The sequence below is a fragment of the Amaranthus tricolor genome, chromosome 1, assembly GCF_026212465.1.
Source record: "Amaranthus tricolor cultivar Red isolate AtriRed21 chromosome 1, ASM2621246v1, whole genome shotgun sequence".
NCBI lineage: Eukaryota > Viridiplantae > Streptophyta > Magnoliopsida > Caryophyllales > Amaranthaceae > Amaranthus > Amaranthus tricolor.
In genome coordinates, this window is record NC_080047.1 from 41881298 (window position 1) to 41904602 (window position 23305).

General features: G+C 33.5%; 1 protein-coding gene across 2 annotated transcripts; it reads left to right on the top strand.

Annotated features, from left to right (window-relative positions):
• Window positions 1–851: 851 nt before the first annotated feature.
• LOC130813341 (villin-3) lies at window positions 852–21661 on the top strand. 2 transcript variants are annotated; one of them, XM_057679164.1, is made up of 24 exons: window positions 919–1182; window positions 2107–2256; window positions 2732–2831; window positions 4134–4202; window positions 4301–4537; window positions 4647–4824; window positions 4909–5041; window positions 8029–8188; window positions 8464–8614; window positions 9595–9695; window positions 9819–9977; window positions 10154–10222; window positions 10312–10380; window positions 10485–10622; window positions 11435–11563; window positions 13848–13995; window positions 14456–14466; window positions 14566–14706; window positions 14789–14914; window positions 16482–16544; window positions 17367–17471; window positions 18645–18900; window positions 20686–20936; window positions 21025–21661. In XM_057679164.1, exons 2-24 carry the CDS (start codon window positions 2201–2203, stop codon window positions 21136–21138), a joined length of 2964 nt encoding a protein of 987 aa, XP_057535147.1. In that variant the 5' UTR covers window positions 919–1182; window positions 2107–2200; the 3' UTR covers window positions 21139–21661. The 2 variants fall into 2 exon arrangements, with proteins under 2 accessions (XP_057535155.1, XP_057535147.1); XM_057679172.1 differs by lacking the exon at window positions 14456–14466 and having other exon boundaries at window positions 852–1182; window positions 13848–14006.
• Window positions 21662–23305: the final 1644 nt, after the last annotated feature.

Below are 23305 nucleotides of genomic sequence, written 5' to 3' on the forward strand. Positions count from 1 at the left end.
TACTACTTTTTTTTTCCTTTTTCTTTTGGTTGGAAAAAAGTGAATGGCATGTCGTGTATATGAGCTCGAGTTGGGTTTGGCCAAACACATATTGTGCCTTTGCGTGTCCAAAGTGATCCATGCTATCTAGGTGGTTGGATAGCTTTTTGGCTTATTGATTACTAAATATTTATAAAGCATTTTTGGCAAATAATTTTTTTAATAAGCTGAACAGCTCACTTTTAGGTTAAAATGAAAAAAAAAGAGTAGTTAACTTTTCCATCGGCTATTGCATTCTGATTTATTTTTTTCTCTAATAAACATTTAACAACCAAACAATGAATTTGAGTTCTTTAATTCTTTAACAATTGATTTTTACAGTTGAGTTAATAACTACCATTACCAACTATTCAAATAAACCAACTAAATCAATAACAAACAAATTTCAAACATTCACTAAAATATGTAAACAATTTTCAGAGTGAAGATTATGCAAACATAAAAAAAACTATTTTTTTCAAAAATAAAAACTATTTTTCGTTGCCATGTCATATAAAAGTAATAAAAAAAATTCAAAGTAGGTACCTACTAGCCGTTACACTTAATTCTTCTTTTTCCCCTTATATTTTTTCGTTGGACTTACATTACTCTTTTTTAATGGTAAATACCTATAATAGCAAGTTAAAATTTAAAAAAGAGTGAGCAAATAATATATAAATATTAAATTATTTAAAAAATAATTAATAGTAGAAATTATTATGTAGAATTATTCTCGATAATTTTTTTTTAAAAACCTAAAATCCGACATGGTGCCACCGTCACAGTCACCCCGTCCCGTCGTCCTCATTTTTTTAACATGGAATTGTCTTCTTAAAAGCCCCTTTTCATCCATTTAATTACCAAATATACCCCTGCTTTTCTTCAACATTCATTCAACTCACTTCCTTTTCATTTTCATCATCACTATTTCTTTCTCTCTCTTTTCCTGCAATCTCTACACCAAATAAAAATTAATACTTTTACAAATTAGGAAAAAAAAGGAAGCAATTATTCAATCACTTTATTTTTAGGACGTATATCTTCTGTCTTGCCAGCTCCATACCCATTTTCTCTCTCTTCTCCTGCATTTTCCGACCTCATTGCACCTTTTTCTTTGATCCATTTCTATCTTGCTTCTTTGAGATCCTTTATCAATTTACTAAGGTTTGTTTTTAATTCATCTGTTCAATTTAGATCTTCTTGATTTCAATTTGTATTTTATGTTTATTATTGTAGTTTGTTGATTAATTTGCCTCTTTGTGTGGTTGATTTGATGTTTTAATTTGGATGATTTTTGTTTACTGATCGTTTTTCGTTTGATTTGCTATCGTACTTTCATTTTTCTGCATGATTTTAACCTTTTATATATTGTTTTTATGAATTTGCTATGATAAACCCTTTCAAATCAAAACCTTTTCTTTGATATACTAAGATACTTGAAGAAATGGCCAAATATAAGAAAAATAGAAAGATTGCGGCTGTTTTTTTTTTTTTTTGTTTTTTGTTTTTTTTGTTTTTTTTTTTTTTTTTTTTTTTTGTTGTTGATATTTTAACGTTGTTAGATGATTTTAATTGGAAAATAAATAAGATAAATAAAATAATTAAGATGAAGTGATTTATCATATTTATTTTTCTAATTGATTTGGTAAGCTTTTTTGCTGGGTTACTTAGCGATCCATCCGTTCCCCAATGATCTTAACAATTTATGTAACAGTGGAATGTGCGGATCATGAGGGATGAAAGGAGAGTGTGGAAGAAACAATTAAAGGCGCAGAGATGATGGACGAATTTTTTTGTTGAAATTGGAATAAATTGATTGTAAATAACATTTTAGTTGTTAAATTATATAGAAGTATATTTTTTTTGTAGTTCTTATTGATATTTGAATTCCAGCTAAAATGCTTCTAGTTCTAATACTTGATGGAAATTTGAATTTTAATTTGGGTGGGAAAAATTGATTGTTTGTCATATTATCTTCTAAATTGTATGGAATAATGAAACAGTGCGTGAAGGTTATGTCATTATGTGTTTGTCTTGAGTCTATTTGTTTTTTTCTTTGTTTGTAAATCATTTTTTTTGTTTTTCCAGTATTGTTGCTTGGCTTCTTTTGTTTAACATTTTAAAGTGGAGAGAGAAAATCTGTCTGCTGCCCTTCATCAATACATCTAATCGATTACGCGCGATGTCTAGCTCAACAAAGGTTTTGAACCCTGCTTTCCAAGGCGCAGGACAGAAACTGTATCCTTCCCTCACCTTAGACTCTTTATGCCATATCAATATTTATCTGTTGGTTTAGGTGTCAAATTTATTGTTAGCATGGCTTGTGGAAGTCAAAATGTAGTTTTATAATAAGATGGTTGGTTCCAAATGTTTTTCTTTTTGCAAACAATGTTGTTTTGTGCTGAAAACAAGTTTGTGCATATTACATTCTAATGTTGTTTGTGGGTACAATAAGTTATTTTTCTTTTTCTATCGTGCGGGACATTTGAAATTCGTGGAGTTTTAGACACCTGAAAATTTTAAATTTCATAGAGTAGTTTCTTGACCACTCATGAGCGGGATATACCGGGTATGATGATGATGAGACTAGTTTCTTGACAGGGGTATAAATAATGCTAGTCAAAACCTATTTTTTCTGAAGTGCTTTGTTGTTCATTTTGTTGCTTTCAATTTCACGTATACAACTACATGTTTGAGTCTTAACTTTTTTTAGAGGAACCGAGATTTGGAGAATTGAGAACTTCCTACCTGTTCCATTGCCCAAGTCTGATTATGGAAAATTCTACATGGGAGATTCTTACATTATCTTACAGGTATATTTAATCATTTGTGTTATTGCTGTTTTGCGTCTACTTTGATGATTGATTTTCCACAATTTCTCATCATGCCCGAATTCAGTGTCAACTGTAAAGTTCCTATTTGAAGTGATATGTTCCATCATTCATAATTCAACATTATGCTTTTAGTGTCACAAACTATGTTTACTGGTACCAGTTTTGTTTCTGTTGATATTGAGTGTTATGATATGATCTTATGGGGCTTGGACCTTTTGTCGTAAAGATAAGATGGAGGTGTATGAGACTTTTGCGAGCACTTATTTCCTAAATGGCTTCCTTTTAGTATTATTATTAAGAAGGTGGATGTTGGTAAATATTAGTCGAGGTTCTTGTAAGAATCCTTTAGTTGGTGAATTGGCTGGATTTGTAATGGTGTTAGGAGATATTGAAATTGATGCGGAGTACTTATTTTATTCTTCATCTTTTCACAGATGCATTCTGTCTATATATCTTTATCAACATCTCTATGTTGCTGAGTTTATCCAGAATACGTCACTAGAGTTTCCATTGTGAAAATAATGCCTAAACCATGATGCAAATATTGATTTTTTAACTCCCTTGTGTGATATAAATATAAAACCAATATATTCTCTGATATGTAAACCAATAGTGTTGCCTGATTGTTAATATGGAACATGGTGTTTTTCTTGACACTTTGTACTTGTAGGAATCAATGACTGCTTTTACACATCTTAAGAATAATGAAATCAAGTCCAAAAAAAGGTATTTTAAATACTTAAGCAGGTTTTATGTAATGTTGGATACATTATTCAAAGATTCTTGAAAGACTAGGATGTCGTCAGAACCTCTAGTGCCTCCAACTTAGTGAATTATGAGGAATCCGAGATTACTCCTCTCAAAAATTTTGAATAAAAGCAAATTTTTAATAGGGGGTAAATGACAGGTTTGTTCTCATCTTATTTCACTATAGTTTTCATTCTTTTCAGTGGCTTTTTGATGCTAATTTTATGCTTGAGTGGCTCTTATTAGTTTCCAGAATGAAGTATGCTTGATGTAAAAGTATGAAGTTTGAACGGACTTTTATTTGTCAGTTTCTCTCTTTTTGATTGACATAATTGACCGTTCAACTATGGTGTATGCAATTGTTGCAAACTTCTCCTGAATTATTTTTCGGGAGAAACAGTATTTTGCCTATTGTTTTTGAATGTTTTCTTCCTGGACAATGACTTCCATTATGTACAATTAAAAAATTTTAAAGTCTCTACTTGACAGCTGTTTTTGTATTTAGCTTATAAGTTGTCATACATATTTTTGCAGACAAGTCCTGGTAGAGGAGGTGCGTATTTATATGACATTCACTTTTGGCTTGGAAAGGATACTAGCCAGGTAGTCATAATCTTTAATTACTTTGATCATCTAAAGTCTCCTTTAGCTTTTGGGTGCCGTGGAGTTGACTCTTGCTCCGTGGTCTGAGTTTATAATAGGATGAAGCTGGAACAGCTGCAATTAAAACTGTCGAACTAGATGCAGCTCTTGGAGGGAAGGCTGTGCAACATAGGGAACTCCAAGGTTTTGAATCTGACAAATTCTTGTCATATTTTAAACCATGCATCATACCTTTAGAGGGTGGAGTGGCATCTGGATTTAAGACACCAGTTGAAGATGAGTTTGAAACAAGGTTGTATATTTGTCATGGGAAGCGATCTGTTAAGATGAAGCAGGTGTTTGGCATAATTTCAATTATGAATTCAATTTTTTAATAATATTTTGTTTGCTAGGACTGTACATTGCTGAAAAAAAGAGATTTGACTCGGGTTTTTGGTTGTTCAGGTTCCTTTTGCTCGTTCTTCATTAAATCATGATGATGTTTTCATCCTGGACACTAAAGATAAGATCTATCAATTCAATGGTGCGAACTCCAACATACAAGAAAGGGCCAAGGCTTTGGAAGTTGTCCAGTTTCTTAAGGACCGATACCATGAAGGGAAGTGTAATGTGGCCATTGTTGGTATGTGAAAGTAAAATTTGTAACCTTCTTTCCCTATTGTTTTTTGTTCTCTTTTCCTCTTTTCTAATTGAGTCTTTGATTTAGATGATGGAAATCTACAAGCTGAATCTGATTCTGGTGAATTCTGGGTCCTCTTTGGTGGTTATGCCCCTATTAGCAGAAAGGTAATTAGTGAGGATGAAGTGATTCCTGAAGAGACTGCAGCTAAACTTTACTGGTACTTTCTCTTATCTAATGTTTTTAAGAAGCTTATCTGCAGGTTCTAATGGTAGACAGTTATTATTACATACTTCATTCTATTGTTTTGTTTAATTTCTTCACCCAAGATGTATCACCTTTAGCTTTTTGTTGATAATTTTGCATGTGTGACTTAGTTTATTCGATATAAGATTTTTATGCTACTCCTGCGCTACTTGCTTTACATATGCTACTACCTTACTGTTTATCTGTCATGCGCTACTGATGAGTCATTTGCTTTGTCTTCAATTGCAACATTACTTCACCTACTGTTTTCATCGACCAGCCCATGGTGACTTTGTTACACAATAATCAATATTCTAAGTCTCTTGTACATGCTTCACCAATTTAGCCCAAAGACCTCCACTATCGTATGGACATGGAATTAGTTCATCCCCACTTGTGCAGAAGAGTTGTCCTCAATGATGTATGATTTAGAAAGAGATGGATACCCACATACATAGTACACCATGTGGACCTTTCATTCAGACCTTATACTCATAGGCACCAAACATACCCACAATTTGCTAACATACCCACAATTTGCTTTTAATCTTAATTATAAATTCATTCTATCTTTTAATACCATCCACTCATTTCTGTACTCACCAGTCATTTATTTTTTATTCACTAACTACAAACTAATATTCACTCCTCTATAGAAGAGGTGCAAATCAATGGGTTGGAGGGAGTATTTCCTACATTGCCCTTGAGACCTTTAAGGAATAAAATATATTAACGAATGAACAAACAAAATAAACAAGCAACCCTATTGCCTAATTGGTCGCTAACATGGATTGCAGTATTACTTGATTAGATGTTGGAGCCAATGTTACGACAAGACAACATGAATAAGAATTCTAGGACTTTAACTCCAAAAGATTTAAGTTGCCTACATGAACTAATATACCAGTTCCAATTTTTGGCTACGTGGATTCTTCTTCCCCATTCATTTCGTTTTTCTACCATCTCAACTAGTAAGTTTAAATCCTTTACATCTTTATTCACTCCTACTCTCGAAGTCATTGCCTTTTTATTAAGTCTTTCGGCTCCAACATTCTATTTTCGTTACCAAGTAATACTTCTTCTTTGCACATGTACAATTCATCTTAAAAAGTTCTCTTTTATGTTTTCCTCAATGTTTGCAAACTCGTAAACCATTTCTTATATTCGTTTTGAATTCTATCCCTAAAAGTATGCCTACTCATCCATTAAGTCATTCACATTGCTACTATATACATCTTCCGATCATGATCCTTTTAAAAGTCCAACATTTTGATCCATATAGTAGCGCTCGTCTAATGGTCTTTCAATAAAACATGCCCTTTAGCTGCAGGTCCACACTTCGTATCCCAGTAGCCGTTCTCCATTTTTGCCACACACACCAAATTTCCCGAGTCACTTCTTATTTGATGTCCCCACTAGTCTAAAATATGGACCCAAGTTATATGAAGCATCCACTTGGAGCGATATCTTTCTCTTCTAGCTTTATAGTGCCGTTTTTATTTCAATTGTGCTAAAGTTACACTTCATGCAATTCGTTTTAGTCCGACGTAATTTGAACTCTTATGAATCCAACTCTAGTTTCCATCAATCTAACTTAACATTTACCCCCTCCATGGTTTCATCGACCAAAGTAAAGTCATCAACAAATAACATGCACCAAGGCATGTCTCTTAATATCGATCTACTTATCTCATCTAGTATCACTGCAAAGAGAAAGGGGCTCAGGGCTGAGCCTTGATGAAGGCCAATTGCGATTCCTTTATTGCTCCTCCATATGTCCTAACATTCGTCTTTACTTCTCGATACATATTGTGCACTATATTCATTTATTTCTTGGGAATACTCTTCTTTGTCAGTGCCTACCAAAGTACTTCTCTTGGTACTTTCTTGCAAGTTTTTTCAACAAAACCATGTGCAAGTCTCTTTTTCGAGCCTTATGGTACTTCTATAATTTGTCTCATAAGATGAATTGCTTTCATTGTAGATCTCTCAGATACAATCTCAAATTGTTCCCTGGTATGCTCATACTTCTCATACGTATCTCTATTGCTATATCCCATAACTTCATAGTATGACTATTGGCTCATGAGCTTTATTCTTCAATAGTTGAAGCTTCTTGGACATCTCTCTTATTCTTGTAAATGGGCACTAGAGTACTTCTTCTCTAGCCGTTGGATATCTTGTTTGTCCTACGAATCTTGTTGAATACATTAGTTAGCCAAGTTACTCCGATCGTCCCTTGGCATCTCCATATCTTGATAGGTATACCATCTTGCTTTCTTTAGCTTTATTTTCTTCATAGCCCCTCTCACCTCTGATTTTGTATTTTTCTCATAAATTCTATATGTTCAATCAAGGGAGTGATTGTTGGAGCCAATGTTGCACTAAGAAAATTTCTATATTATACGAGAAACAAGACTAAATTCAATCCTATTGAAGCTAATTGGGCCTTGATATTTTCCTTGATCATTGGGGAAATGTAAGCTTTAACACTATTCACAAAGCAAATGTGGAGTAGTATTTAGTTTTCTGCAACATGATTTGCCTAGTCAATATTAGTCAACTAGGGTCTAGGAAATATGGTAAGACTTGAGTTTTGGTTCTTAATGGAACTTTAACCATTCTAAGGCCATATAAACTACAGCTTAAATGCTCCAATCTTACGGAAAATTTCTGTTGCAAAACACAGTTCACATTTAAGTTTTACGTGTTTGTATTGATTTCTGAACTGCTTGTTTTGACTTCAATTAAAAGATTCAAGTGAAATTTTTTGGTAAATCAAGTTTTACATGTACGCACTCTGGTTGTTTATTTTGATTTCAATGTGCAATAGTAATAAATATGCAAACCATGAATTTCTGCACCTATAGATTCTATCTTTTGAGTATTCATCTTCCTTAATGGACTCTTTATACTTCTGTGCTTATGTATTGTTGACTCTCTGCCTTTTGGTCACTGTAGCATCAATGATGGTAAAGCTCAAGCCTTAGAAGGTGAACTTTCCAAAGGGACATTGGAAAATAACAAATGTTATCTACTGGACTGTGGAATTGAGGTATTTCTTTGGTTTGGTCGTGTCACACAATTGGAGTATAGAAAGGCTGCCTGTCAAGCTGCAGAGGTATTGTTTACTTGTTAACCCTCACATTCTTTTTTTTTTTTTTTTTTTTTTTTCATTTTTGAGGTTTGCAAAGGACCTTCTAGCTATATTTTACTAGTGATCATGTTAGAGGTAATGCATGGGGTGGGAGAAATCTGGGAAGTAGATGAACACTATATGGGGTACAGGAGACCTGAGCCTTCAAAACATTGTTATTGCCTTAGTTTACTATAGAAAATTGGAATAAAAAGGACAAGCAGTGCTTGATATTGTGTATTATTGTTTTATTGTACCAGGATTTTCTTTCCAGCCAAAAAAGGCCAAAGACAACACGTGTCACCCGAGTAATTCAAGGGTATGAGACACATTCTTTTAAGTCTCACTTTGACTCTTGGCCAACTGGCTCTGCAGCTCCTAGTACTGAAGAAGGCAAAGGAAAAGTTGCAGGTATTCTTTGTAGATTCATCTGTCAATAACCAATTATCTTTCTGATTTAATATTACTAGATAGATTCCCGTACCAAGCACGGTTTATAAATTATTTAAATAAAAAATTATTAATCTTATATATATAATTAAGTTATTGTATGACTCTTAAGTTATTATATGACTCATAAATCATATTGAAACTATACATTGATTTATTTTAAAAAACAGTAAAAGTATTACTATTAAATTGAGATACATATTACTAATATATACTCCATAAAACAAAATCATAAAATGATGCACTAAACAATATAAGTAAGTACATAAAAATATTAGAACATATCAATACATAAAAAATAATATAAAAAATTATTTAAATGTTCGATGTCTTTATAAAACCTTAAAATAAATTTTTGGCCTAAAGAAAATATTTTTAACTATAATAATTAACATATAACTTAATTTATGTATTTCTATATTATAAACTTGTCAAACATAGGTGATAGAATTATCATTTGAAATTTATTTCATTGATATCTTTACTTAGTTATTTACTTAAATAATTAATGTGTAATCTATTTAATTTTTGTATTTTTTTTAATATAGCCATGTAAGTATACATGTGATTATCTATGAAAAAACTATTTCAATTATTTTCTTTTCTCAAATTATTACAAAAATATTTTAATGAAAATCTTTGTTTTCATAAATACTTAATATGTTATCTCCATTGTAATTAAATGATACTACATATCTTAATTGATTGTATATGGTAAAAATTAGTAAATAAGATATATAGTTTTAAAATCTTTTATAACTATTTAATCAACTAAATTTAATCAGAAAAATATTACATGATATGCTAATAAGATATTTTCCTATTAAGAACATGAAAAGAGCGGGAAAATTTTTAACGAAAAGTCGACATGTATCCTAATTGTTTCTTCATTAGTATATTGTATAGATTTCATTTTTTGTGTGTTGTCTTTCCTTTGCTAGCTTTTCTGAAGCAGCAAGGTGTTGGCGTCAAAGGCACAAACAAAAGTGCGCCAGTTAACGAGGATGTTCCACCCTTGCTTGAAGCCAATGGAAAAATAGAGGTAAACGAAATGTGTTCATTTTATTTCTACTTCCCTTTTAATTGAAATAATCGATTATCACTTTTGTTCATGGACAATGTAGCTAACAGTTTTGAAAATATATTAATTATGGTTGCTTTTAAGGTGTGGCGAATTAATGGTAGTGCCAAGACCCCAGTGCCAAAGGAGGATATTGGCAAATTTTACAGTGGCGATTGCTACATTATTTTGTATACTTACCACTCTGGTGAGAAGAAAGAAGACTACTACATGTGCTGGTGGATTGGAAAGGATAGCATTGAGGTAAGTTGTATTTGTGTCATCTGAATTTTTTCTCCCTTTTTTTTGAGCATATTTATTATGCTTTGTCCGACATTATTAGTTGCTATTCCATAATGCCAGTATGCCACAGTTTTGGTTGCAGCATATTTTTTATATTAGCAGAGATTTACCTTTTTTTTTTTATTTCTCATCTTCAGGATGACCGGAAAATGGCAGCAAGATTGGCGAACACAATGTGTAATTCGCTTAAAGGAAGACCTGTCCTGGTATAGTTATGACTCTCTTGTTCATGTTATTGCAGTTTCTATTTTGTTGGTGGTCAATGTTTCAGTTTGGATCCTGTCTCCTGGTGCAGGGTCGCATTTTCCAAGGGAAGGAGCCACCACAATTTGTTGCAATATTCCAACCTATGATTTTGTTGAAGGTATTGTTTTGAATACTGATGACCTTTTTGCATTTTTTAATGTCATCATTGTTATCTATGGTTTTCTTTTGTATTAGTTTTCTGAATTTTGTTTTCTTAAATAGGGTGGACTGAGCTCTGGATACAAGAAATTCATTGAAGAGAAAGGGTTGACTGATGCAACTTATTCAGCTGAAGGTGTTGCATTAATAGAGATATCAGAAACTTCCTTGCATAACAACAAAGCCCAACAAGTTGACACGGTATTAATTGTCTATTTGCTATAGTTTAAATTTGTTACACAATACTTTAAAAGGTCTATTCTGAAACTAGTTCATCTGTGAAGGGTCTTCATCTTCTAACTTCATGCTATTATTTGCCTGACATTATGTCTTGTGCTGATAGTGTGAAGTCTTGACCTTGTCATAAACTTATTTAGTATTTAGCTGGAATGAATTTATGTACAACGTATTTATGGACTATCCTAGCTTGGAGCCTCTGCTAATTCATCAACCTATATAAGAGGCAAATTTTGTCGTTTTATTAAATGTCATTTTTAATTTTTGTTCTAGTTCCTATTTTCCTTTTCTAGTTTTCATAATTGCTCATTTATTTCTATTCTAGTTTGACTTATTGCCTACGTGCCTATGTGGTAATGGATCATACACCCCCTTATATTCATTCCATGATGTCATTATATTGTTTTTCATTGTTTATTTTCTTTTATTCAGAAAATCTTGTTGCTTGTCGAACCAAGACTTAACCTTTGCAATGGAACCTCTCAGATATGATATTAATAATTTCAGGAATTTGAAGTTTGATGGATCAGATATTAACCCTGATACTTATATCTGCTCTACGCAATCACCCATTTTCATTTGTTCGAGCTGAGAACTTTTTACAGTTGGCCTTATTTTATTTTATCTCAGACATTTGTTTAAGAATTTTGTCGATCTATTTTTTTTAATCGTTTAATTGTTGTTTATTTCTTAATCATTAGCTTTATGACTGGATTGTTTGATGATCCAATTTTCTGGTTACTTGAAAGCCATATTGATGTACTTGTTTATTTCAGTTGGCAGCATCGCTGAACTCCTTTAATTGCTTTGTTCTGCAAACGAGCTCTACAATTTTCACTTGGCATGGCAATCAGAGCTCTTTTGAGCAGCAAGAACTAGCTGCTAAAGTTGCTGCTTTTTTGAAGGTTTGCATTTTTACTTTCTTCTTCGTTACTGGACATTGGCTGTTGGAACTCATGTCACTGTGTATGAATTCCCATGCCTGCTTGCTCTCCAGCTGCTTCTTGTTGTCATGATTTTTGTTTCCATAAACCTTGCATTACTCAATGGGGGGTTACAATGAACTGTTTGATGTATGGGAAACGATACCCAATTGACATGAACACTAACAAGTAGCATCATGCAAAATTTAACAGCAGCCTAACAATGAACACCTCTAATTATTTTCATGTACTGGGGTTTGGATTGTGGGGGGGAAGAGAGCCACTTAAGGCTGGGTTTGGATGGGATTTGATCCTTGGTCTTGAGTATTGCAGGAGGAGTAAGTGATTGTTTGATCGAGTTAGAATGACTTTTTTGATAACTTCTCCAAATCATTAAAGGTTGTTGAGGTTAGAAATCAGATCACTAGGAAGTTCTTCCTCAATTCCTTTGAAATTGACTCATTATTCCTTTTTACTACGTCTCTTTTACTTTGCCACATTTCCTTCTATGCCCCCAAGTTTCTTTAATTCTCTTTTTTTTTTATAATTTTTTTAATCTCTTTTATCATCATCCACATAATTCAAATGTTTCCACTATTTTTTTAATCTTTGTGCCATGTCCTGTTGCTGCTATTTCGAAGGGACTGCGGGAGTAAATTGTAGAGAAGAAAAAAGTGAGTGGGTGGTGTCGGTCTAAACTTAAGAGTATGGTTGAGAGAAAAAAACTTTCCATATGAGGAATGTAATTGGTAATTTGGGACATTGATGAATAGTGAATGTAACTATGGGTTGAAAGTATCGTCAAACCATGGGTCAATAACTCTATAATATCTCCGAATCTCAAAACTGGTTAGTACCCAATATGGGTCAAATAGCACAGATGCTCATATTAAAAATTGTTTCAACTAAAATTTATACTAGTATTCTTCTAGGTCAAATAAAATAATGCTTCAAATAATTAATATTACTCAAATTCAACTAAAATTATAAAATACTCTCTCCATCCCATTGCATTCGTCCCTTTCAATATGTACGGCTTTTAAACCATTAGGGATCACTTAAAAAGTGACGTCCATGTGCATATTTTGGACATTTAATGGGTAGGATTACTTGTGGATCACTTTAAAAGTAAAAGATAAATAGCCAAAAATAAAAATGGGAAGATATTAAGTGAATTGCCCCGAATATAGAAATGAAAAGGTGTTAGTGGGATGGAGGGTGTATATAACATCAAAAGTTAATCAACAATTCCAATAATACACATAAAAGTGCAACTTCAATATAACATAAACTTCAAACATACAAATAAATTAATCATAAACACTCCAAAATTGAAGTGTGTTACTTTTAATTATAAAACTCGATAGTCTATACTTGACTTGACAAGTTGATAAATCTTGGGCAACGTTTTTGCTAGACTATATTGGTGGACTTGCTAACCCATAGAATAAAACGAGGTCGTTTAGTTGCACAACGATTGGCAGAATATTTCGAAAATTTGAGGTGTACCATATCTCCCTTAAAGCTCGCATAATAATGAGAAATGTTGCACTTGAAAATTCGAAGAAAGTATATTTTTTTGGTTTCTATTAGGTGTTAGTGCTAAGTTTGAATTTTAAATATGGTCGTTGGCGGAATAATATGTCGAAAATTTGAGGCGCATGTTGGGAATTGGTGGCTTTTAGTAGGAAAGTGAATTAGGGTATCTCCTTATTGTTTGATGTTGCTATAGTCTCATTCGGCTTCTTCTAAGTACTAAGTTGGTCTTTTTATGAGAGATCATCTCAAGGTAGTTTCACTCTGATTTAGTTTAGTCCCTTCAGTTTCTGGTTATTGTATCTGTCGCTCTGGCTTTACGTAAATGTCAGCTCTGGTCTCTTATATTACTATATCGTCTGCAAGAATGTACCTTGGTACTTTATCTTGGGTACATAGTGTTAATTACTTAATTGATGTTGTGAAGCCAGAAAGAAATTCAAAAAAATAAAAATCAGTATTGATGCTAAATCTTAAAATTTTAAAAATTACCTTTACTGTTGCTAAATAGCGAAGCTACTGATTTAAGACAGTATGTAATTGATTATTTGTTTTGGCCCTCCCAAGAGAACATTCAATTCTTGGAGTTGTGTTTGAACTTTGGAGAAGTACATTGATGCCATATGATTTAATATGGACACTTCTTCAACTATAACTGGTTTTGAGCATATACTTTTAGTTTTACTTATGGATTGTAACTGATACTTACTTTGCTGGTTTTCAATGTCAGCCTGGAAGTAATATTAAGCATGCTAAAGAAGGAACTGAAAATTCAGTGTTTTGGTCTGCACTTGGTGGTAAACAACCCTACACAAGCAAAAAGTCGTCTCCAGAACTTGTCAGGGATCCACACTTGTTTTCATTTTCCTATAAAAAGGGTCAGATGCTAGTCTTTTTTTCTGGGAGTTTTTTTTTTCAATATGTTCTATATGAATAAAGTTCCTTTGGACCCATGCATGTTAATGAACATCCAATATTTGATTGTGTTAATATGATGAAACAAAATAGTGAATTGGAATAATATGATAGTACATATTTAATTAGGGAACAATAGAATTTTGAGATATATAATTGTTGAGAAGTGGATCTAATAAAGACCAGGGGGCTTTGAATTATTACTTATATAGAAATAGCTGAATTACCGAAGAAGAATAAAGAATTATCTCTACATGGGTTCTCAGCTACTCATTGTAGAGTAATTTGGGGAAAAAACTTGTGTACAAATTTTAAACTAATGTATCACTATTCAATTTTATATTTTTATTCGAATTCTTATTCTGGGTTAGATTTATTAAACCCCCTGCTAACATGTCTTATTCCTGGGCCATGGATATGCAGGAAAGTTTCAGGTGTGTGCCAACCTCAATCCTTTCCAAATTTGGTGGTCTTGTAAGTATATACATTTGTGTATCAAATAATTTTTTGGATCATGTTTGACCAATTTGCAGGTTGAAGAAATCTACAATTTCACACAAGATGATTTATTGACTGAGGATATCATGATACTTGACACCCATGTTGAAATTGTCGTTTGGGTTGGTCAGTCAGTTGACCCCAAAGAAAAGCAGACAGCTTTTGACATTGGTCAGGTACTCAATTGCAACATATTGCTGAACAATAATTCAGTATGCTTTTATGAATTTCTGTTTTTACTCCCTTGTTGCTTTGCAGAAATACATTCAGTTGGCTGGTTTATTAGAAGGGCTGTCTCCACAGATCCCTCTGTACAGAATCACTGAAGGAAATGAACCTTGCTTCTTTACAACATACTTCTCATGGGAGCCAGCTAAAGCAATTGTAAGTTCATATCAGCCTCATATAGTGAAAAACCTGCATATCTGTGGTATTGTATGATGCTATACTGGATGCTTGCTAGGTGAAATCAAAGTTGCTTGTTTAGTTGAAACTTTATGAATCATGGACGTTACATATACGTTGCTATATCAAATGTATTAGACCGATCAAAGAAGTATGTAGAATCTCTATGCTAGTATAAAGAAGATTGCCATCGCATATAAAAACCCTGCTGTAGGGTGCTCACAGGATTTAATTAAGCTTCATATTAAAAAGATGTTTGTAGCTCACCTGCTTGGCAGCCCCTTATCTGCTGAGTCTCATCTAATAATTGCCCAAAAGGATTTCCTCTTTTCCTCGTGTTTTGATTTTGTTTATGCTCATTTTTATTGGTAGGATCTGTAGATTGTTTCTGTAGCTGTGGACGGTGGTATAACTCTTCCAATTGTTCATCATTTCTTTTGGTGCAACACTAGTGTCTATTATTAATTATGCATGAGATTAGGATACCATAGTCGAACTATTAAATGCTGTTCCCTCTAGCCAAATTAGAAGTTTGGAAACCTTTCAGTTTAATAACCTGGATCATAGTGCAAAAATACGGTTACGGTTGCGAACACAATCGCGATCGCGGGTCACGGGAACGAAAAAATATTGTTATCGCGGAATGGATCACGATATTCTAATATTTTTTAAAAACAATTTTCATATATCGATTGAAAGGATTAGAATTAAAAATACTCTAGTTTTAGAAGTCCTTGATGGTCAAATGGTCAAATAAATGAAAAAGTAGCTTGACATTAGTGCAAAAAATATTAAAGTTAAATTGATATTGAAGAACCTCATATGGAGGCATTAAAAAATAAAAAATTTACTATAATAAAGTAGGGGTACAGGCCTACAGCTGTACTACTAATATAGATTTGCAGATATTTCCTCACAACAGGAAACATTCTTTTTAAAAAGGGCTTCTCTCTCACTAAAGCTGTAAAAAATCTTGCTCTTCTTCTGGTCTGTCATGGTTTCTCATTAAATCTCGCTGGCGATCTTCAATTCGGCCGTTATAAAACGGTGAAATCGGCCGATTTTCGTGATGACACACCGCTTTTTTACCCATCGTTACAAATCGCGAGAAATCGGCACGGTGTTCTCAAAATCCATTGAAGAACGCCCGTTCCGTTTCATAGCGTCCGTTATTTTGCACCATGACCTGGATAGTTGTAAAAATAGCCATATTGATTTATTCATTAGAGTTGGCTTCTCTGTCTTAGATGGGAATGTGGACTTTTAATCTTTCTCATTCTGAGTTTGTTGGAGCATCATCTATTATTCATTGACTTGTTGCCTCAAACCTTTTAGTATGTATTGGTTTTTGTTGCTATTATCAGTTTTGGTCACTAACTTTTTTTATAGGATGTATTTGTACAAGTTATGTTGAATTGTAGCGACTTGTACCAATTTTTTGTTCTTTTTTATGGCTACTTTGTAGCAACCTTCCCCTTCTTTTAGGACTAAGGCTTTGACATATCTCTTCTTTTTCCTCATGAAAAATCTTTTGGTCTGGTCACAGGTTCAAGGGAACTCATTTCAGAAGAAGGTCATGATGTTATTTGGGGCAGGCCATACTGCTGAGGTACTTTTCAAAGTGGTTGATATTTGATAAATTTTATTGCTTTTTTGGGCTACTTGTAAGTGGTGGCAGTGTTTGAAGCTATACACGCACCTCACCTACTGAATTATTGTATAAGAGAGCAATAAAAAAATTTGAAGGAAACGATATAAGTTTTCTTTTGGGAATATAAGTAGGACAAATTATTTGAGAAAAATTTTCCTTCAGTCCCTTTAATTTGCTAAATTGGAGCTAAATTACTTGATAAATTTGTAATAGGAGAATAAGACAATAAATAGATGGATGAAAAAAATGTGGATGAGAAAATGACTTTGTGGCTGACAATAGGAGAGAACACTGATATCACAACCAAATATAATGAAGCAAAATTAAATGGACAACCCTTATTGAAAAGTGTAGCAAAATTATAGGGATAGAGGAAGCTAAAGGAAATAAATATATGTGGGAGGAGTTTTTATAACTAAAAGAATTTCGAATATTAATTTTCAGTTGGTTTCTTGTATCAATTTTCTTTCTTTCTTTATCTGAACTTGTAAAAGTTCTATCTATTACATTACATTGGCCCAATGCCACTCAAGTGGCTCTCGTTTTGAATCTAGATGAGTTTAGGTCTTGGATAATAGATGCACACTACCTTTGTAATAACAAATAGCCTGTTTCTGATTGACCCATGTTTGCAAACACCATCTGTAGCTTCACATAAACAAGAAACATACATGATTATAGAGCTATTTTTCTTTGTGGGGAAACTTGAAACAAGTTCGACCTATTATGATTTGCCTTAAGGAAATGGATGCCTGATTGCTCATATTTATGAATTTGCAGACCCCAAGCAAATCCAATGGTGGAGCAACACAGAGAGCTTCAGCTTTAGCAGCCTTGTCAAATGCCTTCAGTCCCTCGTCTGGAGAAAAGTCAAGTTCTCCGAATGTGAGTACTTATTTGTGATTTATTATTTCCTTTATTTTATTTTACTCTGTAGTTGACCGTCTGATTTTTTGAGCAAGTGCAAGAAAACTTTGTAGAAGAAGAAAGGGAATAAAAGGGGGCCTGATTCTCTAATACAGTATTCCAGTACCCCAATGCCTTTTAAGTATCTCTGTAATGGAATGGAAAAGTTTGTGGGACTATGTTCCACATCGGGTTGTATGGGCAACCAATATAGGGTTTATAGAGTAAATGAGCTCTCACCTAATAGGCTAGTCTTTTGGGTGAATTCTCTTGTTTATTCTATAAATATGGTATCACAGCTGATTCGAAGTTGTGGCCTGGGTTAACCCAGCCATGACCATCGAGGACGTTAGAACTTATGGGGGTTCGAATGTAATGGAATGAATTTGAAACCAGTACAAGGTTATGAGATTTTGTCCCACATCGGTTGTATGGGCAAGCAACTAATGCGGGGTTTATAGAGTAAATGAGCTCTCTCACCTAGTGAAATAGTCTTTTGGGTGAGTTTTCTTGTTTATTCTATAACAGTGTCTCTGGGAATTTGGGGGGTGGGAAGGGTCTGATGTACGTAACCTTACTCTTCTTGGTGATAAGAAAAAAGTTACTTCTGATTGACCCTAGGTAGCAAACATCATTTGTAAATTCACAAAAATAAGATGCATATGCTCGCTCTAAAATCAAAGAAATGCAAATCTTTGGCCCCAATGAAAATGGAAAATGCCAAATTCTTTGATGAAAGACTAAAATTAAAGATTCATATTTTCTTTAATGAGGACAACAGTCTCAAATGGTGTGCTTTCTGATGCTGGTTTGTAGCTCAATAAAGAGTGGTGAATTAGAGAGTAAATAAGTTGCGTGAGGTAGATGGGCTGTCACATTTTTGTATGTAGTAATTTCTTTTAAGAAAAAGAGGTGTTGCACTATTTGGGAAACACCATTAAGGATAGTGTTTGCACTTATTAATTAATGGAGGAAAGTTAAATGATATACCAGGTCTCATTGAAGTTTTTTGCAAGTGTGTCTACTGAAGTACTAGATTTTCTCTATATCCCCTAAACCCTTCCCCCTCTATATGCGAAGTATATCTGTGGCTCATATTTCTTTACTTAGTGTTGTGATGCCATGTGATGTCTGCAACCTATGGTGTAACAGAGATCAAATGGGTCAAATCAAGGAGGGCCAACGCAACGTGCTTCTGCTTTGGCCGCATTGTCAACGGCTTTGAACCCATCACCTGAAAGTAAACCTGCTGCACTCACTGCTCCTAGGCCGGTTAACACTGGTGGATCACAGAGAGCTGCAGCATTGGCTGCTCTATCATCAGCCCTTACGGCAGAAAAGACACCTGATGCATCTCCTGCTCGATCAGCTAGAAGTCCTTCACCTCCTGCAGATAGTACCCCTCATGGTAAGTTCACAATCTAACTCTTCTCTTACATTTGGGTTTTTGCAAATGAGTCTACATGAATCCATTTATAGATACTGTCTCTACCTGAATATTAGTGTTAAGGTAGTTTACTTCAAACCTTTCTATACAGTGGCGAATTTGAACACTTTTTGGTGGGGTGGGCAACTTTATATCAAACCAAATAATTAAACAAATTTAAGGGGGGCCAATCTAGAAATCTAAGTATCAAATTTTAACTTCAAGTTACATACTGGATCGCTCTTTTCTACATATGCCTTTCTATGAACAAAAGTCTAAACATTATATTGTCATGATCAATGAACAAATTACTTTATCATGAAACCAAAATAATTTAGCTTTGTGGTGTTTTTTAAACTCTTTAAAGGTGATTTATCAAGACACTCTTGGCCATAGATTCTATATTGTTTGGAAATGAGATGAGCTTGTGATAAGGTTGACAGACAAGTTCAAACTATGAGTATCTTGATCAACCTTGGTCCATTGATCATTAGAGGTGTAGCAATGCTGAACTTTGTTGATCGGAAAAAAAGGGTGAGTAAATAACTGCAAATGGATTTGAATTAAGCTCAAGCTACTCGTTACTCGTCAATGAAATGTTGTGGACAAATAAACTCTTAGTTTGGCTATGGGATTTGAGTGGAAACAAGATACTGTATGAAACAGTGGCTTATTATGGTTCAAGATTAACTCTTAATCGAAGGTTAGGGATGCTTGTGTACAAATTTTATAATGGAATTAGCTAGATGGTGAAAGCCTGTGAGGGTCGATGAAAATACCACTTTACTAACATCTTAAATCTTATTCTCGTAAGAGCCATTTAACAATTATTACTGAAGGATTAACCCTTAGATACCAAGGTTCAGTGATTAGAGTGCTTGATTGAATTGGGGAAAAAGATGAACACTAACCCTAATTCTTGAATCAAACAATGAATGCATAACCACAATCATAACACAAAGCAATTTAAAGTGGTTCACCCAATGTGGGCTGCGTCCACTATCTAGCCCAGATGTTTTATTGATGAACAAGAGCTTCGAGAAGCTTCAATGGCTTTACAATGGTGTTTTTGGGGTAATTGGGAAAAAGAGAGATTAGGGAGAGGTTAGGGTATGATTATAGCTAGAGAGAGATTTGGGAATTGTTAACATATGTAACTAATGTAATTTGCAGCTATATATAGTACATAATCACAATTACATACAACATAGCCTATAAAAACAAGGGAACTGAACAACAGAAATAATGAACTGAAGAAACCAGGCCGCAGTTTACCTGTGGCCATCAGGAAGACCGACTCGGCTTTTTCTTCTTAAAAAGCTCAAAATCGGTTTTTCAACATTTTCTTAAGCACACCATTTGGACCCACTAGATTTACCATTTGCTCCTAGTGGTGTCCCAAAGCAAAACCTTAGTCCCTTAAGGACTCAAGGAAGGGATCAGAGCGACTAGAAGGGATGAGGGTATGCTAGTAAATTTTAATATACCTTTATTATTTTCTATTGGATGGGCAGGGGAAGGGAGGGAAAGGAGTACTAGGAGGAAACCTAAGCAGTTTTCCTTGGTTTGTTTCACTAACACCATGGATTTGATGTTCAGGCTTTTCTTTTGCATAAAGTATTGTACATATGGCTGCTTCTCTCTCTCTTTTTTTTTTTTTTTTTTTTTTTTCCTGTTTTTGGTGGGTGGGGGGTAGGAATATACTACATGTAAACTCTTTTCTTGAGTGGATATACTTATTTATAATGATGTTTACCTTATTTGCAGCTCGTAAAGAGACAGAAAGCTCACCGCCAGAGGCGACAGAAGAATCTCAAAATGAAGAAGCTATTGCGGTTCAAGAAACTGTTAGTGCAGAGTCCGTACCTGAGAGTAATGGCGAGGAATCAGTTTCCAAAGATGACACTGAACAACAACAGGAAACTGCTTCTGGAAATACACAGAGCACATTCAGCTACGAACAGTTGAGAGCTAAATCCGAAAATCCTGTCACAGGAATTGATTTCAAGCGTAGAGAGGTTGGTGCTTTTTTGAGATTATTAATTGAACGCAACAATGATTCATGTTTTGATGGCTTTCTCATATTTACTTGTTTCATTGCTTTAGACCTATCTATCCGAAGAAGAATTCAAGTCTATTTTCAGTACGACAAAGGAAGAATTTTACAAACTTCCTAGATGGAAACAAGACTTGCTGAAAAAGAAGTTCGATCTATTTTGAATTCAAATTTACCGCTTCGTGATTATGATTATATTTTCCCAACTTGAAGTTCTTCATGTTGTCGATCAACATTGTGGTTCATATAGTATATTCCGCTTTGTTTTTTTTTTGTCTTCTCTATCGCAACGTTCAGCTTGGGTTTGTTGTTCTCTGGTAAAATTAATATTGATTTTGAGAGTAGTTGGCTTGAAGAGTGATTTTTATATCTCTTCAATTATTCCATTTGTTTTAAAGGTGTTCTTAAGATAATAGAGTCTATCATTCTTTCTTTTTTAGTAATCATGTATTCTAAGGAAATCGAACAAATATTTAATCCATTTGTTCAAGGGTGTATATGTATCGGATTGTAGTTTTGACGAGGGGGTTTTGTTCTGTATTTGTGTCAATACTCAAAAAATGTCAATGAAAATACGCAATGATGTGTGTTTTAGTACCAATTTGATATGCTTTGCTGAGATGCCGATTGGTTGGATACTTGGATCTCACAATTGTACATCTTCAATATAAAACGTATTTTTACTCCTTTTATTTGTATTCGACCTTTGCTTATTTTTATATAGTAGTATTAATTTATTTTTTACATGTAGTATGATTTTCGGTTATTATAGTTATAAAGTTGAAAATTTTGGTATTTGACAAATTAGAAAATTTGAAAAGAAGCAAAATTCAAAAAATAAGCAACTTTTAAACTTAATTCTCAAAATAAGTACTTTTTGCTCAAAGTATAGATTTAGAGTTATTTGCTGTTACTAACAGTAAACAAAGAAGCTTGGTCAAAAACGTTAAGGTCTTCGTTTGGTGTTAGTAATAGCTAACAAAGATTTTGACCATTTTTGACCAAGCTTGTGTTCGCTGCTATTAACAACGAACAATTACGAGGCTAATTACTTGCTTATTCCAATTTTAGTTGCTATTTGGGCCATGTCAATTTTACAAGGCTTATTTTTAGGCTTTCAATTAGTAAAAATAAAGTCACAAAAACTTAGACGAGATGGCCTCACAATGAGACCGTCAATTTGGGTCGGCCCAGTTCACGCGTGTAACAACATTTTAATCTTTTTGGCATTTATCAATTTTGACCTTAATATAGATCAAAATTGAAAAATGCCCACAAAATGAAAAAAATACTCAGGTTGTCACACGCGTGAATTAGGCCAACCCAAATTGACAGTCTCATTATATGTCCGTCTCGTCCAAGACCAACTGAAATAAAGTAGCTTTAAATAATAGGGAAGCTAATTTTAGGTCTTTAATCCCATGATTTTTCCAAATTTTTAGGAAATAAAATAGGGAAGTTAATTTTACGTTTTAAATAAAAATAACCATAAATTTTTAATAATTGTTTGAATTGATGAAGTCAACGCTAGCTGAAAGCACATAGATCAGTAATCAACAAAGCAATCTCATCCATTCATATAAAAGACTGTAAGTAAATCAATTATCTCAGTACTTACTTTGCATAATTTGAGAAAAGGTAATTACTCTACGAGTTGATATGATTTTGAAACGATTGGCGCCTGTGACACTGACTGGTTGATATATTGAAATTATTATTTTATACTTGCAGAGTGACTTTTAAGTTAAAAAGAAATATTTTGAATTACCCTTTCTATACAAACGAAACTCTACCATATTTTCTGCAAAACTTTATTATATTTTGAATCATTTTAAATACTTTTTATGTAATTCTTTTAGAGTAAATCTCCTATGCGATCGCTGTATGTATGTGGCTAATCCAAAATTTCAGCCCAATAATTTTCAAATGTTATTAATATAAACATTCAAAATTTTCAATGCCTATTTCAAGGCTTAAGATGCCCATTCCAATAATTAAAATGGGTCATTCTAAGTATTAAAATGAGCAGTTCAAGAATTAAGTTCAACATCCTACTATAAAGATTTAAATATCTATTTCAAGTCTTAAATGTACTCCCTATGCGCCATTTAATTTGCACCACTTTTCATATTAGTTTATCCCACTTATAGTGTACCCTTTTTTGGCAATAATCCTACACTCTTTTTTTAATCTCATTCACATATTTATTATTTCTCTCCTTCTTAACTATTCATTTTTGTCATCACTTTTTTTTTTGTCTTATTTTCCAACCAAATTTTCCATTTCACTAAATTTCACTAAAAAAGTATCGGGTGCATTCTCTTATGGACA